We start from the raw sequence: 25,825 nt of genomic DNA on the forward strand, positions 1-25,825 counted from the left end.
GGCCGCACAGACTTCAGAGCTTAGGCCAGCCCTGCCTGCGAAAGAAAGAGGAGATAAAGTGATAAGTGGCAAGCATCTACGTCAAAAAACTAAAAACACGACCCTGTCGGGACTGAGACTGGGGGCTGGAGTCAGACATGTGGGGAGCATATTGGTCGCAGACACTCTGATTGCAAAAAAATCGCCCGCAACTTTTCCCCTCTTTCCATGGAATGGATGAAATCGAACAAAGAGTCTGATGTGGCAGGGGCTGTTGTGTTCCCTCCCAAATAGGCGGAACTTGCGTTCCATGCCTAAAAGGGTGAAAGAAATAATTGTTGGCCCTGTGTGGTTTTTTGTGTGCGTGCATGGAAATGTTTTCAAAACAATCTGTCCCGATGGTCAGACCCTTTTCACTGGGCGGAATGCTGTGTGGCTCTTGCGAATTAGTGAGTCAGATTTGTAAGAGGACCAGCATCTGAGAGAAAAAGCTCTCAGAGTCAGACACTCAAGTTCTGTGATATGTCATTTTTTTCCCTGACCGGAGTCTATCCTTAGCACCAAGTTCAAAGAGCTTCAAAGTCACCACACTGTATCTTCTTGTTCTGTTTAAATTCATCATGCACACACACACACACACACACACACACACACACACACATATGCACGTACGAACGCACACGCACACGCACGGACGCACGCATACACACACGCATACACACACGCACACATACACGCGCGCACGCGCACACACACACACACACACACACACACACACACACACACACACACACACGCACACGCACACACACACAAACATGCCTTATTCATACCCCTACAGCTGGAAAAAGTTGTAAACTCCAGATCAAAACAAATACATAAAAATAACATGAGGTACAATAATAACATACAGAGAAACACTGTAATACATCATGAGCTATACATGATTGCAACAATTAAGAGCAGATATCTGGGTCCATGATGTTGATACTATGATCTTCAGCCTAGTCCTTCAACTTTATTCCAGTTTTAAATCATTAACTACTGATTTCATTTATTTGTTAAAGGAAAAAGATGTCTTGCATCCTTAAATATCATTTGAGTTTGTATCCATCTAGGGTCCATGGAATCAAATGCTGTCCAACTCACCATACAATAATATTTCACCTCTGCTCTGTTTGTGCCACTTGTCTGGGGTTGTTAGCACCCAGTTTGGCTAGTTTGCCTTGGAGTTGCAGGGTAGTGGAAGGACAGAGCTTTGGCTCAGAGTTTATTTTAAGTGCAGATCTGTCGTTAAGGGTGCAGAGCATCCCCTATAATAGTCACAAAATAAGGAACTGTGGGACCAGAACTCCATGCTACTGCATTATTTCCCAGACAATCTATGTCAAGATACTTTTTTTATGTGTGTGAAAATAGGAAGAAACTACAATTGGGTTCTTTTTGACATTTCATTTTTTCAGTGTGTCTTATAAGTGCTCTTATTGATCCTTGTTCCTGGCAGGAGTCCTGACATCTCTCTCTTCTTGGGCTTATCCCTCCCCCTCCCTTTGGCCCCGCTGGATGGGGGCTTCTAAAGGGACTAGGAAACCCATCAGAGCTTGGTCTCTTTGGGGTCGAGTAACTGTCTTTCATTTTATGCACAGATTGAAGAGTGTATATCTCTCTCTCTCTCTCCCCCCTCCTGGTATCAGGCGTCTGAGGGGCCTCCACATCTCCCTCTCTGCTCTGTGCCCTGTGTTTTCCTCCGAGCATCCATCGGACCGTGTCACACCAAACAGGAACAGAGACCGCAACCGCCGGTTGCCCCCGTGTTCTCTCTCGTCTGGCGCAGGCCCGCCTGCCACGCCTTTGCGGTCCTTGTCAGTTCAAGGTCGCGTGAGCGCATGTTTTGTATTTGTTCCCCTTCTCTCCTAAAACGATACGACAAGATACGGCCCTTTGGACGTGGGGCTATTATGTTACAGAGGCTTCAAAGGCTGCAACGGGCGGTTATTTCTCTGCCTTTTGTGGAATTCACGCCGAGACCTTGGCTTCGCTGTGGATTTGGGTAAATGGCTGCCTGAGATGCTCGCTGTCCTTGTGGTTTTAAGCATCGCTCCCGACACGCCGTCTCTCTCTCTCTCGTTGACTTCACATCTCCGGCTCAGCTTAGTCGGGCCACACTGCTCCAGTTGACAGTAAAGCCCCCCTCTCTTGCTTCACTTTCACCGCTGGCGCTACAGACCACAGCAGCTTAGCAGGCCCGTCGGACCACATGCAGAAAGCATGAGCAGCTAGCCGCGAGCCGCTGACTGGCAGCCCTGCAGACCTGGCCTTTGACTTATGAGGTGGAAGGGCGGAACCCCATTGCGTTTGCGTGTGTGTGTGTGTGTGTGTGTATTCTCCTTCCATGTGTGGCCCTAGGCCAGGGATCATGGGATGATCCACTAGCTGCACAGGGGACTACAGCAGCAGTGGCATCCTTGCCGGTCTGTGTCGCATTATGACCGACCACCTCATATCCACACACTTGAGCACACTCAAAGACACACAAAGACACATACACACACATCCTCTAAGCTCTAAGTCAGACTGCACAGGAACAACTGTGCTTGTGTTGGCCTGACCCCATGCTTGTGATTCCAACCGCAGGGTCGGTGTCCATAACTGAGGGAAAGCCCCCCCACACACACACACACACACACACCTCCCAGGGGTTGCTCGCTCAAACTCAGCCCTCCTTCTCCCATCAAAGGGAACCCGCACACCGCAAACAGCGACGGACGTCACTTACAGTGCACCACATGATTAATAAACTAGGGCTGGCGCTGAGCCCACCTAAGACCCCCAGATCCCCCCGTCATCTGGGATGGGTCAGAGAGGAGTGCGGGTGGGTGTGGTCATCAGTTCTAACTCGGATCTCCTCAATAGCCCGCTTTAAAACTGGCTGGAAATCCTTGAGGTAGGCTACATGTGTGCATATTGCATACTGTACCCACTACACAGTCAGTGATCTTTTCTGATGTCCTGCTTCAGGTCGACTTGGTCTTGATAGAAGGTGTGGCTGTTTGATTAGTTTAGCTCCCCACTGATTCTTGTTTCTTGTGTGCAACAATAACAGCAGTAAAGTAGTATAATAACACACACACATGCACACACTTTCCCTTTATTACACACGCCACCTCTGCCAAAAAGTCCATCTTTAAACTACTTCTCCATTTCCTCTAATGTGTAGTTTTCATTCAAAGAAAAATGAACAAGTCATGATCAAGATATGTGTGTATGAATGAGAGAAAAGAAAGAAGAGTGAGAAAAAAGTGAGTGTGAGAGTGTGTGTGTGTGTGTGTGTTATTATGTTTCACTCCTTGTGAAAATTCATCCATGCCTGCTTCCCAGACAACAGGACAGCTGTGTGTGATTGTGTTCAACTGGTGTGGTTTCATCATGATTACACAACACCATTTCAACACTTTGCCTTTGCTGCTAAGCGTTGTCTTTTTAATGGAGGCATTATTATAAAATATACATGTTATAAAAACTCTATTATTCAGGCTAAAATTATGGCTCATGAACCCTTGTGTTGTTTTTCTAGGTTAACTCTCTGATAGAGGCCTCATATCCAATTTTGGACAAAACCCCAACAGTGTTTTAGTAGCTTTTATTTTGTGAAGCTTGCCATTATTCTTATCTGTTTATTTTACTACCTGTACAAACATAAATTTGATTACCTCTCATTACACCGTCTGGTTTAGCTGCAGGATCACGCAGTAAATCTTTAAAAAATCAAGATCAAGAACAAAAGCATGCCTCATACATTTGGCATGCCTGTGCACCAAAAGGCAATAAATAAACACCGCCATTTTAAGCCATGAAACAAAGCCAGTCTCCCATAAACATTAACAGGCTTTATCGTGAACGCATACGCAAATAACTACTCGCGGAGCTGTTAAAAGCTGATCTCTCTCTCACTCCCTTTCTGCCTTCGTATTTATTAATTTGGCTGGGGCTTTCATCCGAGGTTTATGAGTGGTCTCCAACCCACACACGCGGACAAAGCGCAATGTTAAACAGGGTTAGAGCTCCACAGTAAACAATTCCAGCCACACACGCGCACACCACAGGGAGGAACATCCAAATAGCAGTAATAGGAAAAAGATGAGCGGACTGTGCGCCCGCCCTAGCACTAGGGCTGGGCGCTGGACATCAGGGAGAACAGTCACACGTGCAGTCCTCTGCTGGCAGAATTGTCCATTTTGGCCTCAGGTCTTTTATCTTTGTCTGGTTAGGATAGGCTTACCACTTGCTCAACACATTTAAGAGCGAGATTAATGTTTTTGTTTGTTGCTCTTTTCTTTTTCTTTTTTTCCCTAAATACCCTGGGCCTAGCCAAGCATTTGGAGAACACTGAGACAATTAAGTCATAAAAGCGCACATTATAATAATCAAATTCACATTTATCATTATTGTGTTAAACTGCAATCATTTCCAGCCAATTCCAAACTCTCATTGCAATGTGGCTATATTGAATGATTTAACAACATTTACATTTCTATAACCTTAATACACATATATGAAACACATTGTGGCACCCACTAATGTTAATGTCAGTTTCTAACAGCTGTTAGGAGAGTGCAGCTTAATTAGAGACCCTATAAGGAGATGGGTCACATGATTAAGTGAGTCAATTTGATCTTTTTGCGAACACCAAATGTAGAGAGTGTGTTCTTTCAACCCGACAAGATTATCTTATTGTGAACTCTTCTCTGTTAGAGCGATGCCGTTCTGTAGGTCTATATGGATCTCACCCTCATATAGAAATCAGTAAAAGTTCCAAGCATGTTTTCTTTCTCGCTGTTTTTCTCCTTCTTACTTTCCATCCACTTTTCATCCCTCTGCTCTCTGTCTTTTAGGTTCACTCCCTCGCTCATTCATTCCTCACTCTCTCTTCTCCCCAAAGCATGTCCAATAGGACACACTAATATTTGGACAGGTGTTCCCTTTTTATACACACCATCTTCAGAGAGAGAGGGAGAGAGAGAGAGCACTGTGCAGAACACTACATCTTTTCTTTAGCATACAGTATGTTAACAGAGGGCATTCAGAAGGTTACCACCAGATAGCCTGCAACCATAATCCATTTTCTATTATATCAGTAATCTCCAACAATAAAAACTGTTTAGCACCCATTTTCCTTTTTGCACTTTTTAAACTTTCTTGTTTTTTTCCCTTGTTTCAAATACGGAGGCGCCACATCTGGAGGACAGATGTGGGTCCCTGTGCGTATTCCCTCTCTGCTTCCTTTCACTCTCAGTGCAGCTCTTCTCTCTTTCATGCACACACATAGCCTTACACACAAGTGCACACAGAGCTATCTATTCTATTTTATTTCTCCTCTATAGAAACACGAGAGCGAGGCTGATCCTCTCGGCCTCACTCTCTCTCATTGGTGGACCACCCACACGGGGCAATGCTTCGCTGTGCTGTACAGATTGCTCCAAATACAGAGGTGGGAGTTTTTTTTTCTCTCCCTCGTTTGACGGATGGTTTTAGCAGACTAACATTTACTTCAACGTCAAAACCATAACCTGCCCTTTTGTAAAAGAGTGACGGGGAGAAGGAGTCCGGATCTCTTTAGATAATGGAGGAGCCTTTTCGTCTTATAGCTCTATCTCTCTGTCTGGTCATCGCATAGTTTCTGTCTCTCAGCCTCCCACGCAGGGTTTCCCTGTGGGAAGCCATGTGAGGCATCCCGGAGCGGCGGTACTGTTCCATCGTAAGTCCTTCCCTGTCAGTCATAGATCACAGTCATTATGAGGTGATTTGCCAACTTGGCACCAAATAGATTTAGAGATAAACAACTCCATGTTTTAAAAAACTGTTATTAGTTAATACAATTACTTTGAAGTACCAGGCAGTTGACAATTAAAACCAGATATGTGCTCAAGAAAATAAAAAAGTGCAAAAGTATAATCAGTATTTTTACCTCAGTAATAGCCCATTTATTCTTCAGAAGTTCAGAGTGAAATGTAAGTATTAATTGCATTACATCACAGTGTGCAGTACATTGAAGCACTTGTACCTTGCAACAGGAGTCAGAGGCCCCCTGTCTGGGGAGCCACAGTGAAAGTTGAATTCACTCAATAACACAGTAATTACACTTGTTTTAATTGCAAATGGCACCACTCATATCCAAATACAAAGTGGATAATTGATTTGTGTAATTTCTTGTCAGGCATACATCATTAAGCTGATATCATGCCAAATCATGTATGTCTGCATAATGTCAGGAGGCACAGACCAGGCATTAAAAAAACACTGATACATGTCTCCATGAGGAAAATCCAGAGGAATGCTGAGATTCCCTGTGTTAATGTAAAAAAAAAAAATCAACTCAAAGTAGGCCTAAATATGATTGAGAAATGTAATTTTCTTAAACTTGTACATGTTTTTATTTAATTGAAATTATATCTCTCTAACTCCTAGTGAGTCCAAGATATTTTAGTCCTAGAAAAGTGGATTTTTCTTTTTTTTCTTTTTCAGTTTTATTGTATACCAATAAGGTTTGACTATGCAGGAATCATACAGTGAATTACAGAAAACACAATTTAATAGTCTGATTTTGTTTTATTCATTAATTAACCTATGTTGTTAATACGTTTTTTTTGTAAGCCTAGTGTACATTTACATTTTCTGTGTGTGAATGTGGTTCAGCAGTGTTAAAATGTCCCTGTGCGTTTCGTAAAGAGTAAACAAAAGCTGACTGACTGAAACATTTGAAATAATTACAGCCTTAAATATGATAAAATGATCCTATAGGACCAAGCTCACTGTGGCTTCCCAGTAAACAAGCTCTCTCAGCCTTTGTGTGCCCTTGCTTTGTAGCTGCATACTCTCCTACAGTGCATAACTATGTAGCGTCTATGCTTTTTTATCTGTGTAAACGAGTGTCTCTGCTGCTGCTTGTGTGTGTGCACCCTCACTGGGTCTTCTTCACACGCCTCCTCCTGCCCACCTCAGTGGCCACTGAGCCCACAGCGTCCCCCAGCATCTTGCCCACCGGCCCCCCCACAAAGAACCCCACCAAGGACCCCAGCAGGGCGGTGCCCCTCACCAGCCCGGGGATGTGGCACAGCCACCCGACCACCGTGTCCCACAAGCCCCGCAGGAAGGAGGGAGGGGGCATGGCGGGAGCGAGAGAGGGGTCATCGCCCTCTAAAAGGTCGTCATCACCCTGTATGAGATCATCATCGCCCTCTAAAAGGTCGTCATCACCCTGTATGAGATCATCATCGCTGGTCTCCGTTGTGTGCGTCGCCTGTGCGGGCCCAGCCTCAGCCTCAACCTCTGGCTCTTCCTCTGGCTCTTCCTCTGGCTCTTCCTCTGGCTCTTCCTCCTCTTGCTCTTCCTCTTGCTCTAGGGGTGAGGGGGCGGAGGGGGAGGATGAGTCGGGCTCTCTCTCCATCTCTGACCACTCTTCTCTGTCTCTCCTCAGCCTGCCACGCTTCTCAGGCTCCTTGTGTTTAGGGGGCCAGGCGTGGAAGTCCACCCCGCTCTCCTTCACCACCTGCTCTACCTTCCACAGCAGCTCCTTCACACTCCGCCTCTCCATCTCCTCCTGTTCCCCCTCTCCTCCTCCTCCTCTCCCTCTCTCCAGGGCATGGTAGTGGTCCCCGCATCTCTCTACCAGCTTAAGCAGGTCACGGCGCTCCCTGCTGGTCACGTAGTCCTCCAGACTGAGCCCCTCGGACAGCCGATCCATGTGGGTGAAGAGGACCAGCGTGTGCTGGCCGACGGCCCTGGGGCCAAACACCATCTCCAAGGCCTCCAGCCCCAGGAGCTCCACAGAGGCGGGCTGGTCCACAGGGACGCACAGCAGGAAGGCGTGGGGCCCCGGGGCCACCAGGGCCAGACAGGAGCGGATCTGCTGCTGGATGTCTTCCGGGGAGAGCTCCGAACAGAACCAGTCCGGAGTGTCCACCACGGTCACCTGAGGAGACGTCATGTAGATAAGTGAGTGAGTAACATAACAGATTTGATTTGAGAGTCTGTTTAGTATGTGGATAGTCTATTGAGAATTGGATCCTTGATTTGTAAAAGGCTGAGAATTAATTACATTTATTTAACAATTAATTGTTTGTGATGCATCAGTCAGAACAAATGATAGGAGTGCTCTATATCACTCTCTGGCTGTCTATTGTTTTTATATATAAGAATTGCAGTGGTGAAAATTATGCGAAAACACAGGACAATATAGGTAGCGATTAAGAGTGAAGTGCCTGCAAGAAATAGTCAAGGTCAAGGTAATTAATTAGCTAAGTAAAACAACTTACCTGTCTTCCGGCAACTGTTGCTGCTCTGCTCTTACAATCATGCATTCCAGCTGCTCCCTCTGAGGCCCTGATCTCAAATGCCCCGCGTCCCAAGATGCTGTTCCCAGCAGCGCTCTTGCCTGCGCCAGCCTGCCCCAACAGAACCAGCCTCAGCTCAGGGCCAGCAGCCAGGAGTGGAGGCGAGGAGCTGGGATCCAAGGAGGAGGCAGACGGAGCAGAGGCTGCACGAAACACACAACGCGTGAGCAGAGGACCAAGCTCAGCATTTCAGAAAACGTTCATCAATTCAGTACAGTTAGGTATGGTGTGTTATGTAATTTGAGGGTTTAGTGCTGTTGAGGACGAGTACCCACAGTCAAAGGGCATGCTTAAATTATTACATTTCATTCTTGTGGGGAAAGAAATAGAAAAAGGTCCTTTGTATTTGTGTTAATCTATTACATATTTCAACATGTTAAGATGATTGTGTTTCACACATAATTATGAAAATATCCCATTTTTGTGTAATTAACACACACAAAGAATTTAATCTCAAAAGGTGAGATTTATTTTTGTTTTCATTTTTTGCTGAAAACATTAGATTTCTAAATATGATTCTCCTGTGAATGCAAGAGATCAGGCAAATTCAAAGTCTGTTTTAAATAGAACAAGTCATATTTAAATAGACTACATCCTATGACCCATGTTATGATTCCTAACACTTCTTATTAGATCCATGTGTTGAGTATGCCATATTTTCATGTTATTTATCCAGAGGGATCATAACAGTACTGTAATAAAAAAGATCCAAGTCTAAACATCCAGCTACTTATATCCACTTACTGGATATCCTGTTCAATCAAGAAACAATGTCGCCATCTACTGGCTAGCCAGAGACATGGCCGAATCCAAATAAACAGAAGCGCCTGCCACAAGCAGAACAGGATATCACATCACATATTGCTTTAAGGCTGGGGTTCCCAAGCTTTTTTGGCAGGTGACCCAATTTTGATGTCCCAATCATTTACATGTTGCGAGAGAGCGCAATTCATCTCTGCTGTAACATCCAGACGAGAGCGGTCAAAATGGGTGATCTCATGAATCATCCTTTGTGCTGCTTTGATTCATTTCATTATAACATCCCATGGGTCAAAACCAACACAACTATATTCTCTATAGCATTTTACTTATCTAAGGATAGATGGCCTGAATTAATTCTGGCAGTCACATTTGCTACAACATTTTAACATTTGACAGATGCTCTCCATACCTCCATATTGGGTTTCCTGCATCTCATCCTTTCCTCCTCCTCTCTGTAATACTGCGCCCATGGCCTCATCATCCTCTCCTTCCTCTTGATGTCTCTCCTGCTTTTTCCACCCCTCTGTTTCTGGAGGAGTTCTGTCCTCTAGATCCTCATCATACTCTAGAACATTCTCCCGTTCCATTGTTGAGTGTTCCAGCTAAATAAGAGGTTCAATGGATGATTATTAAGCATTATTAAGTATAAGTATACATTTTAACAGTGTTGGGCAAGTTAATGTATTATGCATTACTTATTACTGTCATTTCAAAGTAATTTGTTACATTATAATATTACTGTCTGAATTGTAAGGCATTACACTACTATTGCATTACTTTTAAGTTACTTTCACCAAAATATCTGGAAATATGGATTTGCCATTCGAAATGCAGTTTATTACGCTCAATCATAGTCAGAATTTTGTTAAAAAACCGACAAAAGGTCAAAGTCTGGTAAATTGTGATATAAATACTGTAACTCTAAGGCCTAGGCCTGCTCATTAAAATCAATAGAGAGCCTACTATATTGTAAATCAAAGCTGGTACTGCAATCACTTTCAAACTACTGTAGAGGGATGTATCCCCTTCCCCTCCCCTCTGACTGGCAGAGCTGGCAACACGGATGCCGAAACACTACTGACTTTGTGATTAGTAGATAGGTGGAGGGTGGCGCATCAAGCCAAAACACAACATGACAACATCAATATCAGTTGAGGGCTGCAACTCCACTTTTTAAATGACAATATCTTGGCCAGACTACTGTTGTCAGTGATATAAGTATTTGAAATAACATGATTTCTTAATGTCTAGTGACATATCAGGGCCATTTATGATTAATTTTTTACATACGGTTCCTTTAATAAAGACATGTCAAGATGGTGGCCTACTGACCATTTTGGTGCCCTAAGTGAGTGGTTTTGAGTGAGTGACATTTAAATGATAACTCAAAAACCTAAAGTAAAATAAAAGGTATATTATTTACAGACCATTACTGTGTGTTTTTAAACATGCATGCTGTTTTCTTATAAATGGTGCACTGTCACTTTAAGAGCATTGATCTTTACGTTCTCATAATGCCTTTTTGCCAGCTCTTGTTTACAAGCCTTGTTTGTTGCGTTACATTGATAGCACAATATTAACAATAATATGCACAATGTTAAGTTGTTTTAAGCAGCCTTCATTGCTTTGGAAAGTATGCAATAACATGTTGCTTCACATTTCGTTTTGCAAATAAAAGTGAATTATGAGCCTGGTATCCACCTAGCTATCTGAATGGATTCTTTTTTTGTCAACTCGGCATATCATGTGCTTCATGTAAATGCTTGTGGAAAACGAATTATTGAAGACCCACCCATTCCATTCTAGCACTACGTGGTGGAGATTGAGAGAACTCAAAAAGTATCAAACTTGCATGTACCATGGTGTTAGTGCATTGTGACATTGTAAACGCTATTGATGAAGAGTGAAATGCAGTTTGCAGTAAAGCTACTATTCATTGGTTACATGTGGGTGCCCCCTCTGTCCTTTGGTGCCCTACGCGCGTGGTGCGTGATGCGCGTGGTGGGAGCGGTGGCACTGTCAGGCTACACAATCTTTTTTCTGCATTTCTATCCCTTTATTCTCTTTAAGTTCAATTGTGAATTCAAGTTCACAGCTCAAAGCTGACATGCACTAGAAGTTTGTGTTTAATCAAGAATCAAAAAGATTAGCGTGGCACCACTTTAGATGTTTCATTAAATGACTTGTGCTATTTCGCGAGGCTTAGTGAGATCTTTCGGTTTCGCACAAATTGCACTAACTATTATGTTCTTCATATCCTTGTCTCTGAGCGTAGGCTTATGTCCATCCCGCAAATAGAGTCCGCTGCAGCCACAGTCATCTTCAACCATTATCAGGAGATAACGTTCTACTATTTTGCGCGGATTTTTTCTCCTCTGTTGATATGTATCAAAACAAAACACTGCTTAATTTTTGGTTAAAATGCATTGTAACGCGCGTTACTGAAGTTTGTACCGAGTAAAATATTACCCTTTTTTTTTGTAATACCTTACATTACCGCGTTACCGCAAACAGCAATATAGTAATTACATTACTTTTGTAACGCATTACTCCCAACACTGCATTTTAATCATCATCTAAAAAGCTAATTTACTCACTCATTGATTGTTTGGTAATAGGTGGAAATAGATATAGTTTAGCACTGTTTCACTGATGACCATCTAATATCAAAGTTTGAGTAAAACTAATTTCCAATTCAGTAAACTGATTTTCAATTCCAACACAATACTTTGTAGGCTGTGACCGGTGTTTGAACTGAACACATGGTGAATGCCCAACCTGTCTTCCTCACCTGTTCCAGTAGGACGGCAGACTATTCTACTTCTGTTGACAATTGTCTGTTGCCTCCCCAAGGATATGCGCAAGAGAGAGAGAGAGAGAGACAGAGACAGAGCAAGATCAACGATCAACAGACTGAGAAAGAGACAGAGAAAGACAAACAAGAGTCTATTCCATGCACATGACCCATTACACAGGAATTTTTTCTCCTACGCCATCATGAGTTAAGTAGAATCTAACTTCCATATGTATTGATTTGCTCCGTAACACGTAGTTACCATGGTCAACAGTGACACACCCACCAACTATGTACAGTAACATTATGCCAAACATAAGTAATTTCTGACAGTTGTAACTACTTAAAAGGCACATCAGGCAAACAGGGTGCAGGGGTCGAATACTATGTCCTGGAGATTGTGAAGAGGCAGTTTCCAAACATGCTTTAAATGTCATTTTACCTGCTATCAAACGGCCTTTTGTTTCAAAGTGTGCTGTTCACTTCCTCTTCTTGCCTGAGCTCTCAGTCCGCTGCCATCACAGGGAGCAGCAGCTGGGGATCCTCCCTTCCTCACATGACTGTATACGGTCAGTGACTGTTTCTGCGTTGCTCAGAGGAGTGTCTCAAAAACCTCTCAGGAATGAAAACGGTGAACTACAAGGGCAGCTGAGTTCCAGTGACTCAGACAGGAAGCTACCGTGTATACATTTTTTCTCTCATCTTCCTCTTTCAAGACACTCCCTAAGAAAGACTGGGCACCCAAACACTGACTTCACCAATTACCTTCCTGTATTTACATCTATTCTCTCTCGGTCTTTTAAAAAAAGGGAAATTCCGGGCGTGGACTGCTACCGGATTCTTTGGCACTGTACCAAGACTAGGCTTGTTTGATCTAGGCTAGGCTATGCTAACAGAACTGTCCAAAGGAGAGGGGAGTGTCAAGAATGAGGATGCACTGCATACTGACAGAGCTTGAATGCCGACTATGCAGTGGAACCTGAGCTATCCACTCTGTCTATGAAGTCATGTTGGCCACATCTGAGCACACGGATCACACAGGCTGCCAGATAACCTACAGACTAAACCTTTTCATTGATAAGTTACAAAATTATATTATGAGTGAAAAAAAAAACAAGAGAGGTATGTTTTTAACACTTTGTGTTTTTACTGTAAAACTAGAAATCACCACAATGTGCTTGACTGCACTTTCAGGACTTTTTTTTTTTTGAAAACCCATGCTTTTTCTCTCCTTATTTTTCATTTTTGCATGATTTTTTGGATCATACACATACAAAATACAATGAGAAACTACAGCTGAAAAAGTGCTATATATTATCTTCATGGTACATTAACAAAAGCATAAAACTAGGTTGGACCCTGACCTGTTACATTTGAGTAAAAAATTATTATTTTTTGGACAAGACGGATGCTTGAAAATGAGGCAGTAACAAATACATCCACATCCACACTCAAACACACACAAATGTACATAAACAATCAAACAATGCATTTCCCACACAGAGACGTAAGTGCTCACAGTCACACAAGCATACAGTAACAGTAACACCTAATGAATTCAGACTTAAAAATGAAAAGCGCTCTCTAAAATAGAATTCCTGTTTTCCTTAAAAAATAATAATAAAAAATAACTAAGAATTTTAAAAATGCATTAAAAACATGAGTTTGTGGGTGCACACTACAAATCCACCCTTTAAATTCCAAGGATGCTTTTAATGTCTTTTCAAAGAGTCCTTTGACTGACGTCCTTCCTGTTACGTGTCAAAAGGAGGGACGATCCTCATAGTCCAGGCATGATGTAAGCTATGTTGTCCAGCGTCTTTGACTGTAACATTAGAGAACAGAAAAAACACACACATACTCAGTCACTCAAATCTCTTCAGAAACAAGCACAAACAATCAGATGCATCTGCTTCCTTTCAAAAGTATCTCAGCCAGAAATGCAGGAGTCCTCACCAGGACATTGCGGGGACAGCCGTTGAGCTGCGGGATCTGAGCTGTTAGACAGGTGAGCGGGCCGAGGGCACACAAGATGGAGTCAAGCAGCACAGAGAGGCTTCCGGAAACTGCCACCATACCCTGGAAACAAACAAACACGAATCGATAAAATACAGGAATGTCTGATACAGAATTGAAATGGTGAGCGTTTCATAGGGGCAACAGCCCGGTTGAAACTACTTCGTTTAAGGTCCCAAGCAGCCCTCTGTTCCATCAGCTAGGTTCATTTGGTTGAAAACTGTGTTATACTAAGCCTTGTATTTCCATTTTAAACTCATTTAAAATATTTATCATGAATATTTCAGACTGTGGGAGGTTAATTTTACCCTCTTACATTTCAGACTAGTGTATCAGGTAAACAAACAAATTCATATTTGCAGTTGGAATAATGTACATTTCAAGTGAACTCAAAGTCAAGCTGAAGGAGGCTAAGGAGAACTACAGAAGGAAGGTGGAACAGAAGTTGCAGGAAAACAACATGAAGGAGGCATGAGACGGCATGAAAATTATCACTGGCCTGAGGAAGAGCAGCAGCTCTGTGGAGGGGGACCTGGACAGGGCGAACCAGTTGAACCACTTCTACAACAGGTTTGACTGCCCTGCTCCAGCTCCAATGGCGGTGGTCTGTCCACCACCCCCGGCTGACTCAGACACGGCTCTTGTTTGCGTGCCTGCGCTACCCCCACCTCCCAGTCTCTCCAGCTCTGCATCCCGGTGACACCCAACAACCTAATCCCCTCACGCCTTGCTCCCGCCTGACGCATCCTTGCCTGTGCCTGTTGAGGTGTCCACGACTGGCAGCTTTGACAGGGACATCAAGGAGGTGGTCATCCCCCAGCCCCCACCCCCACACCCCCTCAATACCAGTACAACACTCACCTCCATCATCACAGGCTATCGTACCCCCACTATCACTGGATACTGCACCCCTCCCCCACATGGCGATCACAAACAATGTTTCGACAACGACCTCAGTCAACAGCCATCAGACACACAGATCCCAGATGCACCCCTCCCCTCCCCTTACACCCCCCATCATCACAACAGATCAAGTGAGAGCTCTACTAAAGAAACTGCACATCAATAAGGCAGCGGGGCCTGACAGGCTGTGTCCAAGGCTACTCAAGGCCTGTGCTGCTGAACTGGGGGAGCCACTGAAGCACCTCTTCAATTTGATTCTACGCCTTGGACAAGTTCCCTAAGAAGCCACACCCTAGTGAGCTTAATGACTACAGACCTGTCGCTCTTTCATCACATGTGATGAAGACAATGGAGCGGTCTTAGGTATGCTCAGACCCCAGGTACGCCATGCACTAGACCCGTTACAGTTTCCATACCAGGAGAAAGTGGGCGTGGACGATGCCATCATCCACGTGGCATGCCATCATCATTATCTTCTACACAGGACACATTCTCACTTAGACAAGGGGAAAAGTGCTGTGAGAATCATGTTCTTTGATTTCTCGAGTGCTTTTAACACCATCCAACCCCTCAGACTGGGAGACAAGCTCTTGCAGATGGGTGTGGACGCTCACCTGGTAACCTGGATTACAGATTACCTGACCGGCGACCACAGTTAGATCAGACTGAAGAACTGTCTCTCTGACACTGTGATCAGCAGCACCGGAGCGCCACAGGGAACTGTGCTCTCTCCAGTCCTGTTTACCCTGTACACATCTGACTTCTGCTACAACACCGAGTCATGCCACATGCAGAAGTTTTCTGACGATACTGCAATCGTGGGGTGCATCAGGAACGGGCAGGAGGAGGAGTACAGGAGCCTGGTGGAGGACTTTGTACAATGGTGCAAACTCAATCATCTTCAACTCAACACTTCAAAGACCAAGGAGATGGTGGTGGATTTCCGCAGGTCTAAGCCCTCAATGTGGAAGTGGTAAGCACCTACAAGTATCTGGGTCTCCACCTGGACAATAAACTGGACTGGTCAGCCAACACTGACACACTAGAAAGGGCAGAGCAGGCTGTACTTCCTGAGGAGGCTGCGGTACTTCAATGTGTGCAGCAAGCTCCTCAGGATGTTCTACCAGTCTGTTGTTGCCAGCATCCTCTTCTATGCAGTGGTATGCTGGGGAGGAAGCACAAAGAAGAAGGATGCGGGGCGAATTGACAGGCTGGTAAGGAAAGCTGGCTCTGCAATGGGAGCTGAACTGGAGTGCATCACTTCAATTTCTGACAAAAGGTGAACCTGAACAAACTGATCAACATCTTGGACAATGAGTGTCACCCACTCCACAGCACTATTGTATACTTTTCATTACTTTTTCTGCTGTTAGTGAGTGTGTGTGTATTGTCTGTATGCTACTGAGACCTTGAATTTCCCCTGGGGATCAATAAAGTATCTATCTATCTATCTATCTATCTATCTACATTTATTTACAGCAAAGGCAGGCTCCCATAGATTGTTTCCTGGCTGCCAATGCTGTTGGTAGTCAATTTGTAGTAGTCTGTCAGTTTGTAAAGTTTAGGCGATGTAGGAAGTAATGTCAGGAATCCCTGATCAATGTGATTGGTTAGGTTGGAACAATGATTTTAAAAGTTAACGATATGTTTATGCCCGTCACCATGCTAGCATTGTAAACGATTCTCAATCGCTAAACGATTCTCAATCACTAGTGACCAGACTGTATTTACTTTGTGAATGAGTCTTGCCAAGCTAGTATAATGTTGCCCTGTTCTCAACTCTTCCCTTGAGTAAGGGAATGTTAATGCTTAGCACAGTGAATGGAAAGACACTCAAATGTGCTTGCCTCCTTTTTATGTACTTCTCCCCTTAAAGCCTCTACAACCAAGCAAGTGTGTGCAATCATAATAAGAGCACAGCTGCTGTGGTTAGGTGGGTCCATGTTCTAGCTTGGTTATTTGTGGCGGCTTGCTACAATATGGACATTGACCGCCACGCCAATAATTTTCTCTGTTGTACTATTTCAAATCAGATAAAATCCTTTCATTGTAGAGCTATGAGCATCTTCAAGCAGCCTCTCCTTGTCCCGATCTCTCTCTCTCTCGCCCCTCCTAGAAATTCTATTCTCCACATAGAATTATGTGGGGAAACACTGCATGTTAAATTAGGCTTCAAAATCATGAAAATATGAACAGTATCTTCTGCTCTCAAATTTTGTGGGCAGGTTTGCTGACTGTGCTAAAATCACGCCTCAACGGTCATTGTTCCAACCACTTTTCTAAACCACCCAGTTAGATGAGGTGAAAACACCTGTGTTAAGCGCACAAAATGCACTTTGAGCTAGTCTAACCAATAACCAAATAGGGATATTGTTGTTCGTGCAGTATAGCTTTCGATGGTTAACTGGTTATTGGACTATTCGTGCACACAGCTAGTCTGTAGTTGTCTGCAGCAAAATGTTTATTGCAATATCAAACACTATCATCCTGTGGTCCATATGTTGAATAGTGAACAGTGACCAGTGTTTACTGTAATGCTGAAATGTTTACTGTTATATTAAACACTTTAACTTCGTCACCCTGGCCTACAAGGGCCAAGAGCCATAATGTTGACCAGTGGTATGTGTGAGTCCAGTGTCCCCAGTCTCACCTCAGTCTCCTGGAGCCGGTGACCAATGAGGGACAGCGACTCGCCCAGGAGCTGCAGGTGGGCTGCTGCGTCGATAGGATCTACCTCAGGGACGCGTGCCGGCGACAGTGATGCTCCTAAGGAGGCTCTCCCAGGAGACAAGCCTGCAGCTAGACCCTTACTGGAACCTGTGATGGGTACATAAATCATGTCATTTGTTTAGACAGCATCCAACATTGTGTATTGATCTCCTTTCAATGTCTATGAAATGTTTTGGTAATGTGCTAATAGATAAACTAAAATGTAAAGACTGAAAATTCGAATGTAACCTTGAAAAACAGCAATACATGGAACAACATTGTTAGTTTTTCATGTGCTTGCTTGACCTGGGACTGTAATGACGTGGTAAGGCCAGTTTACCTTTACTTCTACTACCGTCGGAAGCTGAACTCTTGCGTTTGACAGTGGTGGCCTCAGCTTTGTTCTGCTTATGCTGCAAGTATTGAGCTTTCTGCTTCCATACCTGCATAGTGACAAAGAAATGCATGTTGCACTATGGAACATACAGTATTTCACAAATTCCGTACAGTTCAGAGATGTACAATTGTATTCGGAGATGCCATATGAAGAATAAAGAAAAGAGACTCAAGAAACGGATTTCTATAAATAAGCTGGCATGTCACTTACACACTGCCCTCCTCTACCATTTATTTCATGCAGAGAATCAAGAAGACAAAAAGAAGAGTAAAGGTAGACAACAGATGAAAAAGAGAGAAGAGAGGTGGAATATAAAAGACCTGTACGGTTGTCCAACCAAGAGACTCACCAATTTGTCCTTCTCCGGAAGTTGTTTCCACACCTCTGCAAGCTTTTTGCTCAGCTCGCCGAACACTGGCAAGAATAGTGACAGGACTTTTACTTTGACATTCCCTCACTGGGACTAAGAAGTAAAAATTCATCATATAAACGGAATACATATTCAGTCAAACGTTTTGCATCAACCTTAAGGATATACTATGCCAAAAAATATGTAGTGCGTCTCATAATCAGACACATAAAATATATGAGGTACTTACCCAGTCCAGGCTGCTCAGCATTGATGTTGACCCTGTATTCCTTACAAAATACCTGATACGCAGTCGCGTTTTTCTTTTTGGGCTGATGAACAGAGAGATATTGAAAAATACAAGAGATCAGTGCATGTCGGTCTCTCCACATATGTGAGCACAGGGGAAGGGGACATGGGGAAATGCCTCACCTTGTCTTTGTCATGTTTGTCCCGATCTTTCTCCTCTTTCTTTTTCTTCTTTTCACTCGTTATGTCACTGCTGGTGTGGTGATGTGAGGGGACTGGGGTGGCTATGGGATACATCCCACCTGAAGTGCTGTGATTGGCTGCGCTATGGGAATGGGAGTGGCTTCTAGAGGGATCTGAGACCAGTAATTGATCATAGGGTTACATATAAACAAGCTTAGTGAAGCATTTTTAATTTGTTCAATTAATATACTATTGTCAATGCTCTAACCTTTATAGTTTTTACTCTAGGGGCCCTTGTAATTAGGACCCCATGAAATGTGATTCAATAGAAGGGGGTGGATTACTGTCACTCTCGCTTGGCATAAGCCACTTGATTAAAGTTGATGAGACGAGTGTTAAGAGAATTAAGCATCAGTCAAAGGCTGTCTGGCTCATAATGTTGTACCACAAATAGTTCGGGGTTATAAACTATTTCAACTCACCCGAGTAGCCCTTCTTGCTACTGCTGCTTCCTTTACTATGCTTCTTCTCTTTTGAGCTTTTGTCTTTCTCCCTCTCCCTGTCTTTCTCTTTCTCCTTCTTTTTCTTGCTCTTTTTGCTCTTCTTCTTTTTCTTGGAGAGGTGGGTGTATGTGTCGTCGATGACCAGCTCTCCCGCCTCCAGTTCGCCTCCTGAAGAGGAGCTGTCTCCCCCAAGTGAGCCTAGAGAGCTCCCATAATGCCCTGATGAAAAGATGGTGCAGAGGACGCAGCAAAGATATAACATACTGTACATGAAATATAGTGAAGCAAAAAAAAAAAAAAAAAACATGGAAAACCGGTAAACAGAGGTAAAAAGAGATCTAAAAATAGATTCAAACACTTTCAAAGACAAATTAAGCCTGTACAGGTGTTTTGCTTTCAGAACACTTAAAAACATAAACTTCAAATTAAAACTCTACCAGACTTGACAACTTGAATTGAGACAACAAAATGCTCACCCTCTACCTCCACCTCCTTGCCCACAACAGGCAGTGGCTCCAGGTTCTGCAGTTTTTTCTTGATGGGTTTAGGCTGCGACCCCCTGTCCCTCTCTCGCTCCTTCTCCTTCTTCCCACTGCTCTTCTTCATGACAGACGAGGAGGACAAGGGTGACGTGAGGCCTGAGGAGGGGGTGGTGGACGAGGACGAGTGCGTGCCGGGGAAGGGAGGGAAGCTCTCCGACGCTGGTGCGTCCTTTTCTTTGGGCGAGAGGATGAGCTTCATTTTGAGACCCTCCGCTTCCCTGAGCGTCAGGGGCTCCCCTCTCCCTCCACCACCACCGCTGCCGCCGTGGAACAGCGATGACCGTGAGGAGGAGGACAACGAAGAGTGCGAGTGCTTCTTGGAGGACGACCCAGCGGAAGACGATGACAACGCGCCGCCACCAGAGCGCTGGTGAGGAGGGTAGGAGTGTCCTCCTGACTTGGACGAGCCAGAGCCTCCACCACCGCCACTGCCCCCCTCCCGCTTGCGCTCCTTGGCTGAGTGGGAGGAGGAGTGGGAGGACGAAACGGGGTAGGAGGGCTTCTTGTGCAGATGGGGGCCGAGGTCCGAGCCAGTGGCCAGAGGAGAGGTGATGGCCTGGAGGAGGCCCATGGCCGTGTCCGTGGAGTGGGAGGAGTGCTGCGAGGAGAGGGTCGGCGAGCGATCCGATGACTTGCGCTTCTTCTTATGGGGAGGAGGGCCTGAGCCATGGTGATCTGGAAAGTAAGAATGAGCAGGATGACTGAGCATCACTTCAGTGGTTTCAGGCAGCGAAAAATTCCTTTGTAGAGTCAGGCCAAACTACCTCTGTAATAGTAGTCATCACTTTTATGTTTTTTCTTCTTCTTGTGCAAGTCTCCACCCAACAGGAACAGCTCTGAGTCCTACAGAGAGAGAGATTTTCATGAATGGTAAAGTGCAATATAAAAAAGATGTTACTGGAAAAAAAGATCAATCTAAATTCTCTAAATACACTATACAGAGGTCTACACGCTACAGTATCATGGTTGGGGGATGGCATGTATGTGGAGTTGTGCTTCGTTTACCCATCTCTTGAACAACCCAACCGCTAAATGTTACCTTAGGACGTTTCTTTGAGGACTTGCGCACCTGCGCAGCGATTTCCTCTTCCTCTCGTAGAAGGTCTTTATATGAGCGCCTCTTCTCCCGCTGGCTACGACCTGCCACCAAGCCAATATCTCCTTCTATCAATGACACGTCTAGACAAGAAAGATCTGTCAGAAGAAACCCTTGTGTAAATGTAAGATATCTGTCTACATGCTGGTGTGAAATGTTGTAAAAACAAGGTAAGCAATACTTGCCCATAGCTCCCTTCTTCTTGACCTCCTCGAAAGCCATAGCTGACCCACTCTGCAAACTGCGAGGACAGTCAGACTCTGGGGGGGATTCCAGTATTTTCCCTTGTTACATAGATGTTTGAAAAAGTAAATTTACACTTGTGATGCTCCATATATAGAAACCTATGCCACTGTCAATAAGGTGATGTTTCCCAAAACAGATGACAGTCAGCGGGCACTTTGACTGCAGCCTAGCAGTACGCCGCCACGTCAAAATAAAACTTTTGTCGCACCTGTACCATCCGGAACGAAAGCCCATGCACTGTTTAGTTTTGTCCACTTCTGGTTACATTTCCTTTTCACTAATCTAGAACCTATCTTGTCACGTAGAATATTGAAAAGATGACATTACCCTGGATGTCTTACAATCAACATTGGGCTACAATTGCTGACGCCAACAAGCTCCCAAACCTTATCAATAATGTTGTGTTTGTTACGATAGTGTGATGACGTCTGTGATGTTGCTGTCAAAATTGGGGCTTATTTTTGAAAGGGCATTTCCCGCCTACTTTCGAAAAGATACACAAACACACCCCCTTCACTTCAGCAGTGTCCCATTCTCCCATCCTTCGCCAAAGCAACTCTCCTGGCTGGCTCTGAGCGACAGTAGCACAGGCAATTTTGTCAAGACAGCTCCTGGCTTCTGCGTATGCAGGCCCGATTCAGGATTAATTCAATATTTAGTAATGATATGCAAGTAATTTTACCTCCGTAATTTCGTTTCTATGAGAGACTGAAAGAATGCATACACTTCACAGTCCCCGCAAACAGAAAAACAACGAAAATAGCTTCTCTAGTTACCTCCACTGGTCCCCGATAATCAAGCGGCGCCAGTCGCCATCTTTGAATTCTGTCAACAACAATGCAACAACCAGAGGAGGAGGGACCTAGAAGCTACTGAGGTTTGCGAGCACAATGAGAGCTGTTTTTCTGAGTGTATAATTAATATCAGTATTCGGCAGTTAGACAAAGCGGATAAATATGACATTACACATCCTGTTAAACAGGATGCATGCAAAGCAACAAAGAAACTTAAATGCACTTAAAATTGCATCATAACGTTTCAAAGGAAAACACCAAACGCCTTTCTTTCACAATTGTTTTATTCAGTGTTCACTTCATTGTAACATCCATGTACAAAAGACATCTGTTTTATTAACAAATGGAATAAATCAAGGCAACAGAAAAAAAAGGCAACACAGATGTTGAGACAGTGAAACAGGATGTTGAGAAGTGATCTAGGGAACATTTGGCCAAAAAATGGAGGGAATGTGACTCCAGTATATAAAAATTATATAGTTTTAAAATGGTCAACAATGTCAAAGTTGTCTCAATCAGAGATGCTGGCGCGCACGCACACACACACACACACACACACACCACATCGTACCAATGTTCTCCACTTGGTGACCTTTTCTACCTATCACCTAAATTCTGTAGACTGAGTGATGTGAAGTTTGCCAACAGGTCCGTCACCTCATCCACCTTAGAGAAAAAAACGAGAGAAAGGATGATTTGTATTATTTCTGAATACTGTAATACTTTGTTAATCCTGACTTTGTGTTCCTAGAGATGACTAGCAACAAACAATTACGGCATTTACAGCATTTTCCTAAACATATGAAAAGAAAGTTATAATAGCCTACTAACGCAAAAGTAGTTATTCTGTTGTGAAAATCACAAAGAAAGACGGAGATTACGACACAGGAAGAGGTTTCTTGAAAATATTTCCTGTGATAAGCTAGGTTTCCATTCAACTCATTCACCTATTTTAGGCAGATTTTAAGATACTGTAATGGGAGTGGGGAAAGTGTTCACAAGGTTGGATTAAATTGCCTTGATGAGCTTGCATCTCTGTCTGTGCCTGTCAGCAAGACAGCCACCAACAATTTTGAAGATATAGTTATTATTTCAGTTGAAAAATAGTATTTCCAACCTTGTTGGAGACTATATTTCCTACTCATTTTGCTGTATTTCCAATTCAAAGTCATGGTTACATGGAAAACGCAAGTACATCTTTATGTGACCCCAAACAGAGTGGGGTAGCAACCAACTGGAGGGGGAGAGATACCTGTTCCTTAGTGCGAGTATGCTGCAGTTGTGTCGAGATGTGTTCAAGCCTCTCTCTGTCCTCGCTTTGTCCCATCACGTTCAAGTACTCCCTCAGCATCTGAATGATCTGCACAGAGGTGGTGTTATGTTATTAATGTTGGTTAGAGTCAAGCACTGAGCCTGCAGCATCTTACTCTACTTGGTGAGGGACAATAAAATGTATTATGATCACTTGACGACCACCTCATACAATAGACCTGACACGAGATTGCTCCAGACCTCTGGAAGGTTGAGTCAGCAAATGTGCTTCACCTGTGTCACTTCCCCTCGTAGTGTCTCCAAACTCCGTGAGTCTCCATCTTGTAAGATGTTGAGTTTAGAGCGCGCTAAATGTAGCGGGGTCCGTCCAGCTCGGTCCAGTGCATCCACACGGGCGCCTAGAAAGCACATTCACTTGGTTAAGTGTTATGATTGCTGTCTGCTACCCAGTGTATCACAATAAATGACTAATAAATGTAATGGTCAAAACTTTGATATCAAAGTGCCTTTCCAAAAGTGCTGCATTGCTCTGCAATATAGTTGTGTTCCACAGCAACACTCAGATAACATCTTATATAAGGTCTCATTTATCTTAGAAATGACTAAAGGAATGAATAAATGACTACTCTTGTGCGCTTCACTTCTCACCTCCCCTCAGCAAAGTCGTGATGACAGGCACGTGATTGGTACAGGCCGCTGTGAAGACAGTTATATTCAGGTAATTTCTGATCAGACCGCACACACACACCCAACATAACTGCTCCAGTCATAGTGTGGTACTAGTTGCTATTAACAAATAATAACAAATGTCATGGCAGCATTGGCATTGCAGCATGTGAGTGAGTATTAATTTCCCAAGACAACATTAAAATCTCTGCAAGCTTTACATTACAACACACACACACACACATACACTTGTGCCTCTTCAAATGTCTGTTTAGCTTACCCAGGTGTAGTGGGGTGTTTCCAAGGCTATCCCTCTGGTTTGGGTCTGCCCCATAGCTCAACAGCAGCTGGACTGAACCACCCAACAGATAAAAAGAAAAGTATTTTTCCCCCTCTTATTATCCAAGTCAACCAAACATTCACCACATTTTTACACAATAAACCAGAAGTGTAAAATATCAGGCTAAGACATCTTTATGGCTTTCTCCATCTTCCCATTGTTCCTCACCGAAAATACATTAACACTGTTGCCAGCTTAGTGCAAGCAAAGACATACTCCAAAAGGTATGTATACTGCTACACTTACCAATAGTCTCATTTCCATTGCAGGAAGAGAAATGTAAGGCTGTTCTACCCTTGTCATCTGCTGCACAGGGATCAATGTCTTCCTCCAGAAGCCGACGCACTGGTTGACATATGTAAAATAAGTGGTTATACAAAGCATTACTGGTATTTCATAGAGACATACTACTATCACACAAACAATTTAAATTTGGTCTCTCACCTGTGTCTATGTCATTTCCATTTGCAGCTTCTCTGAGCCTCCTCACAGCTGAGGAAAGTGATGACAGAGATTAGGTTAGACAAGTGGTGCTGGCAAAACGCTCTGGCCACGATTATGACGGGCCATATTTTGCATGAACCACTGATTGTTCTTTGTTATGTGCTTAAATGTCCTCTGGTCGCAGTAACCAGTGGAATCATTAGCATTAACCTAGCTAATATAAGCCGCGAATTCAGTCAACAGCAACATGTTTAACAGAATAAAGCTACGACTTTTAAAAGGCGTGATTATTACAATGCATTTATGTGCACATGACATTAAGTATGATTGTGACATCCGCTACTCAGGACAGCAGTAGAAATTCAGCATTAATCAAGTCTTAACTTACCATATACATCTTTCCCTATTGGCCCCACATTCCGCCGGACTCTGATATGGCGTCTGGCTCTGCTCCCTGTCACTTTCCCCGCTTTGCTTCCGACTCCCGTTGAAGCGCCAGGTCGACCTGGTTCCCAAAGCAAGTGCAAGTAGCGGAGTTCTTGCTCGGCTGTCGGTCCAGTCCGATTCAGCCTCAGTGATTTGTCCCCAAAACCAGTGATACCAAATCCGGTGGTAGCTCCCTCGTCTACCCCCTTCTCATTCTGTCCCTTTTCAGTGTCTTTAGATTGTCCAGTTCCGATTGTATACTCGCCTTCAGAGCTTGACCGCTCGTCGTCGGAAAAGGTTGCAACAATTGGACTCCACCCGTCCATCTTCAGGACATTTGCTAAATCTAGTCGCTGTTCTACAATAACGAGCGTGTATTGTAGATGATCTCACGTTAAATGCATTTGGTGACAGCAATTTTCAACACGCTTGAACAAGCATCTTTCGTCTGACTGCACACAGTTGGAATATACCAACAGTTGAGAATGAGGAAACAACTACATCTCTCGTGCCATTTCGGCTCAAATATTTGAATGCAATTACAAGGGTTGTCTTTTGCAGTACGATCCAACATGTCGTCTGTTTCACATGAGCGCTTCCGCCCAATAAAGAACTTCATTGTAGACATAGCACGAGAGGAACCAATGGAATCTAACGATACTCATATCATTTCCCAATGACAAGGGAGCATGCACGAGTGACGCATGCGATCCTGTACTGAACATTTGGGGAAATTGTCTACGGCGACATGATCATGGACAAAAA

The 25,825-nt window shown here is 43.9% G+C and overlaps 3 protein-coding genes across 13 annotated transcripts; all 3 read right to left on the bottom strand.

Annotated features, from left to right (window-relative positions):
* Positions 1–5,937: 5,937 nt before the first annotated feature.
* On the bottom strand, positions 5,938–12,905 carry si:dkeyp-69e1.8 (uncharacterized protein LOC100001340 homolog). 4 transcript variants are annotated; one of them, XM_048244716.1, is made up of 6 exons: positions 12,368–12,904; positions 11,923–11,968; positions 9,541–9,733; positions 8,292–8,512; positions 7,234–7,948; positions 5,938–7,191 (listed from the first exon to the last, which is right to left on the bottom strand). In XM_048244716.1, exons 3-6 carry the CDS (start codon positions 9,716–9,718, stop codon positions 6,938–6,940), a joined length of 1,368 nt encoding a protein of 455 aa, XP_048100673.1. In that variant the 5' UTR covers positions 9,719–9,733; positions 11,923–11,968; positions 12,368–12,904; the 3' UTR covers positions 5,938–6,937. The 4 variants fall into 4 exon arrangements, with proteins under 4 accessions (XP_048100673.1, XP_048100672.1, XP_048100671.1 ...); XM_048244715.1 differs by having other exon boundaries at positions 5,938–7,948; positions 11,923–11,954; positions 12,368–12,905; XM_048244714.1 differs by having other exon boundaries at positions 5,938–7,948; positions 11,923–11,975; positions 12,368–12,905.
* Positions 12,906–13,050: 145 nt separating this feature from the next.
* On the bottom strand, positions 13,051–22,019 carry hmgxb4a (HMG box domain containing 4a). Of its 8 annotated transcripts, none has more exons than XM_048245418.1 (13): positions 21,895–22,019; positions 21,058–21,156; positions 20,846–20,970; positions 20,541–20,619; positions 19,711–20,451; positions 19,214–19,453; positions 18,732–18,904; positions 18,550–18,631; positions 18,300–18,364; positions 17,894–17,996; positions 17,495–17,661; positions 13,882–14,004; positions 13,051–13,750 (listed from the first exon to the last, which is right to left on the bottom strand). In XM_048245418.1, the coding sequence occupies exons 2-13, from the start codon at positions 21,092–21,094 to the stop codon at positions 13,706–13,708; spliced, it is 1,980 nt and encodes a 659-aa protein (XP_048101375.1). In that variant the 5' UTR covers positions 21,095–21,156; positions 21,895–22,019; the 3' UTR covers positions 13,051–13,705. The 8 variants fall into 8 exon arrangements, with proteins under 8 accessions (XP_048101375.1, XP_048101371.1, XP_048101377.1 ...); XM_048245414.1 differs by having other exon boundaries at positions 20,816–20,970; positions 21,058–21,132; positions 21,895–22,017; XM_048245420.1 differs by having other exon boundaries at positions 20,846–20,955; positions 21,895–22,017.
* Positions 22,020–22,178: 159 nt separating this feature from the next.
* ankrd54 (ankyrin repeat domain 54) lies at positions 22,179–25,560 on the bottom strand. Its single transcript, XM_048245421.1, has 8 exons — positions 25,023–25,560; positions 24,635–24,682; positions 24,437–24,535; positions 24,131–24,202; positions 23,833–23,880; positions 23,458–23,582; positions 23,165–23,272; positions 22,179–22,578 (listed from the first exon to the last, which is right to left on the bottom strand). The coding sequence occupies exons 1-8, from the start codon at positions 25,384–25,386 to the stop codon at positions 22,510–22,512; spliced, it is 933 nt and encodes a 310-aa protein (XP_048101378.1). The 5' UTR covers positions 25,387–25,560; the 3' UTR covers positions 22,179–22,509.
* Between the last annotated feature and the right edge of the window lie 265 nt (positions 25,561–25,825).

This window comes from Alosa alosa, chromosome 6 (assembly GCF_017589495.1).
Source record: "Alosa alosa isolate M-15738 ecotype Scorff River chromosome 6, AALO_Geno_1.1, whole genome shotgun sequence".
Classification (NCBI taxonomy): Eukaryota; Metazoa; Chordata; class Actinopteri; order Clupeiformes; family Clupeidae; genus Alosa; species Alosa alosa.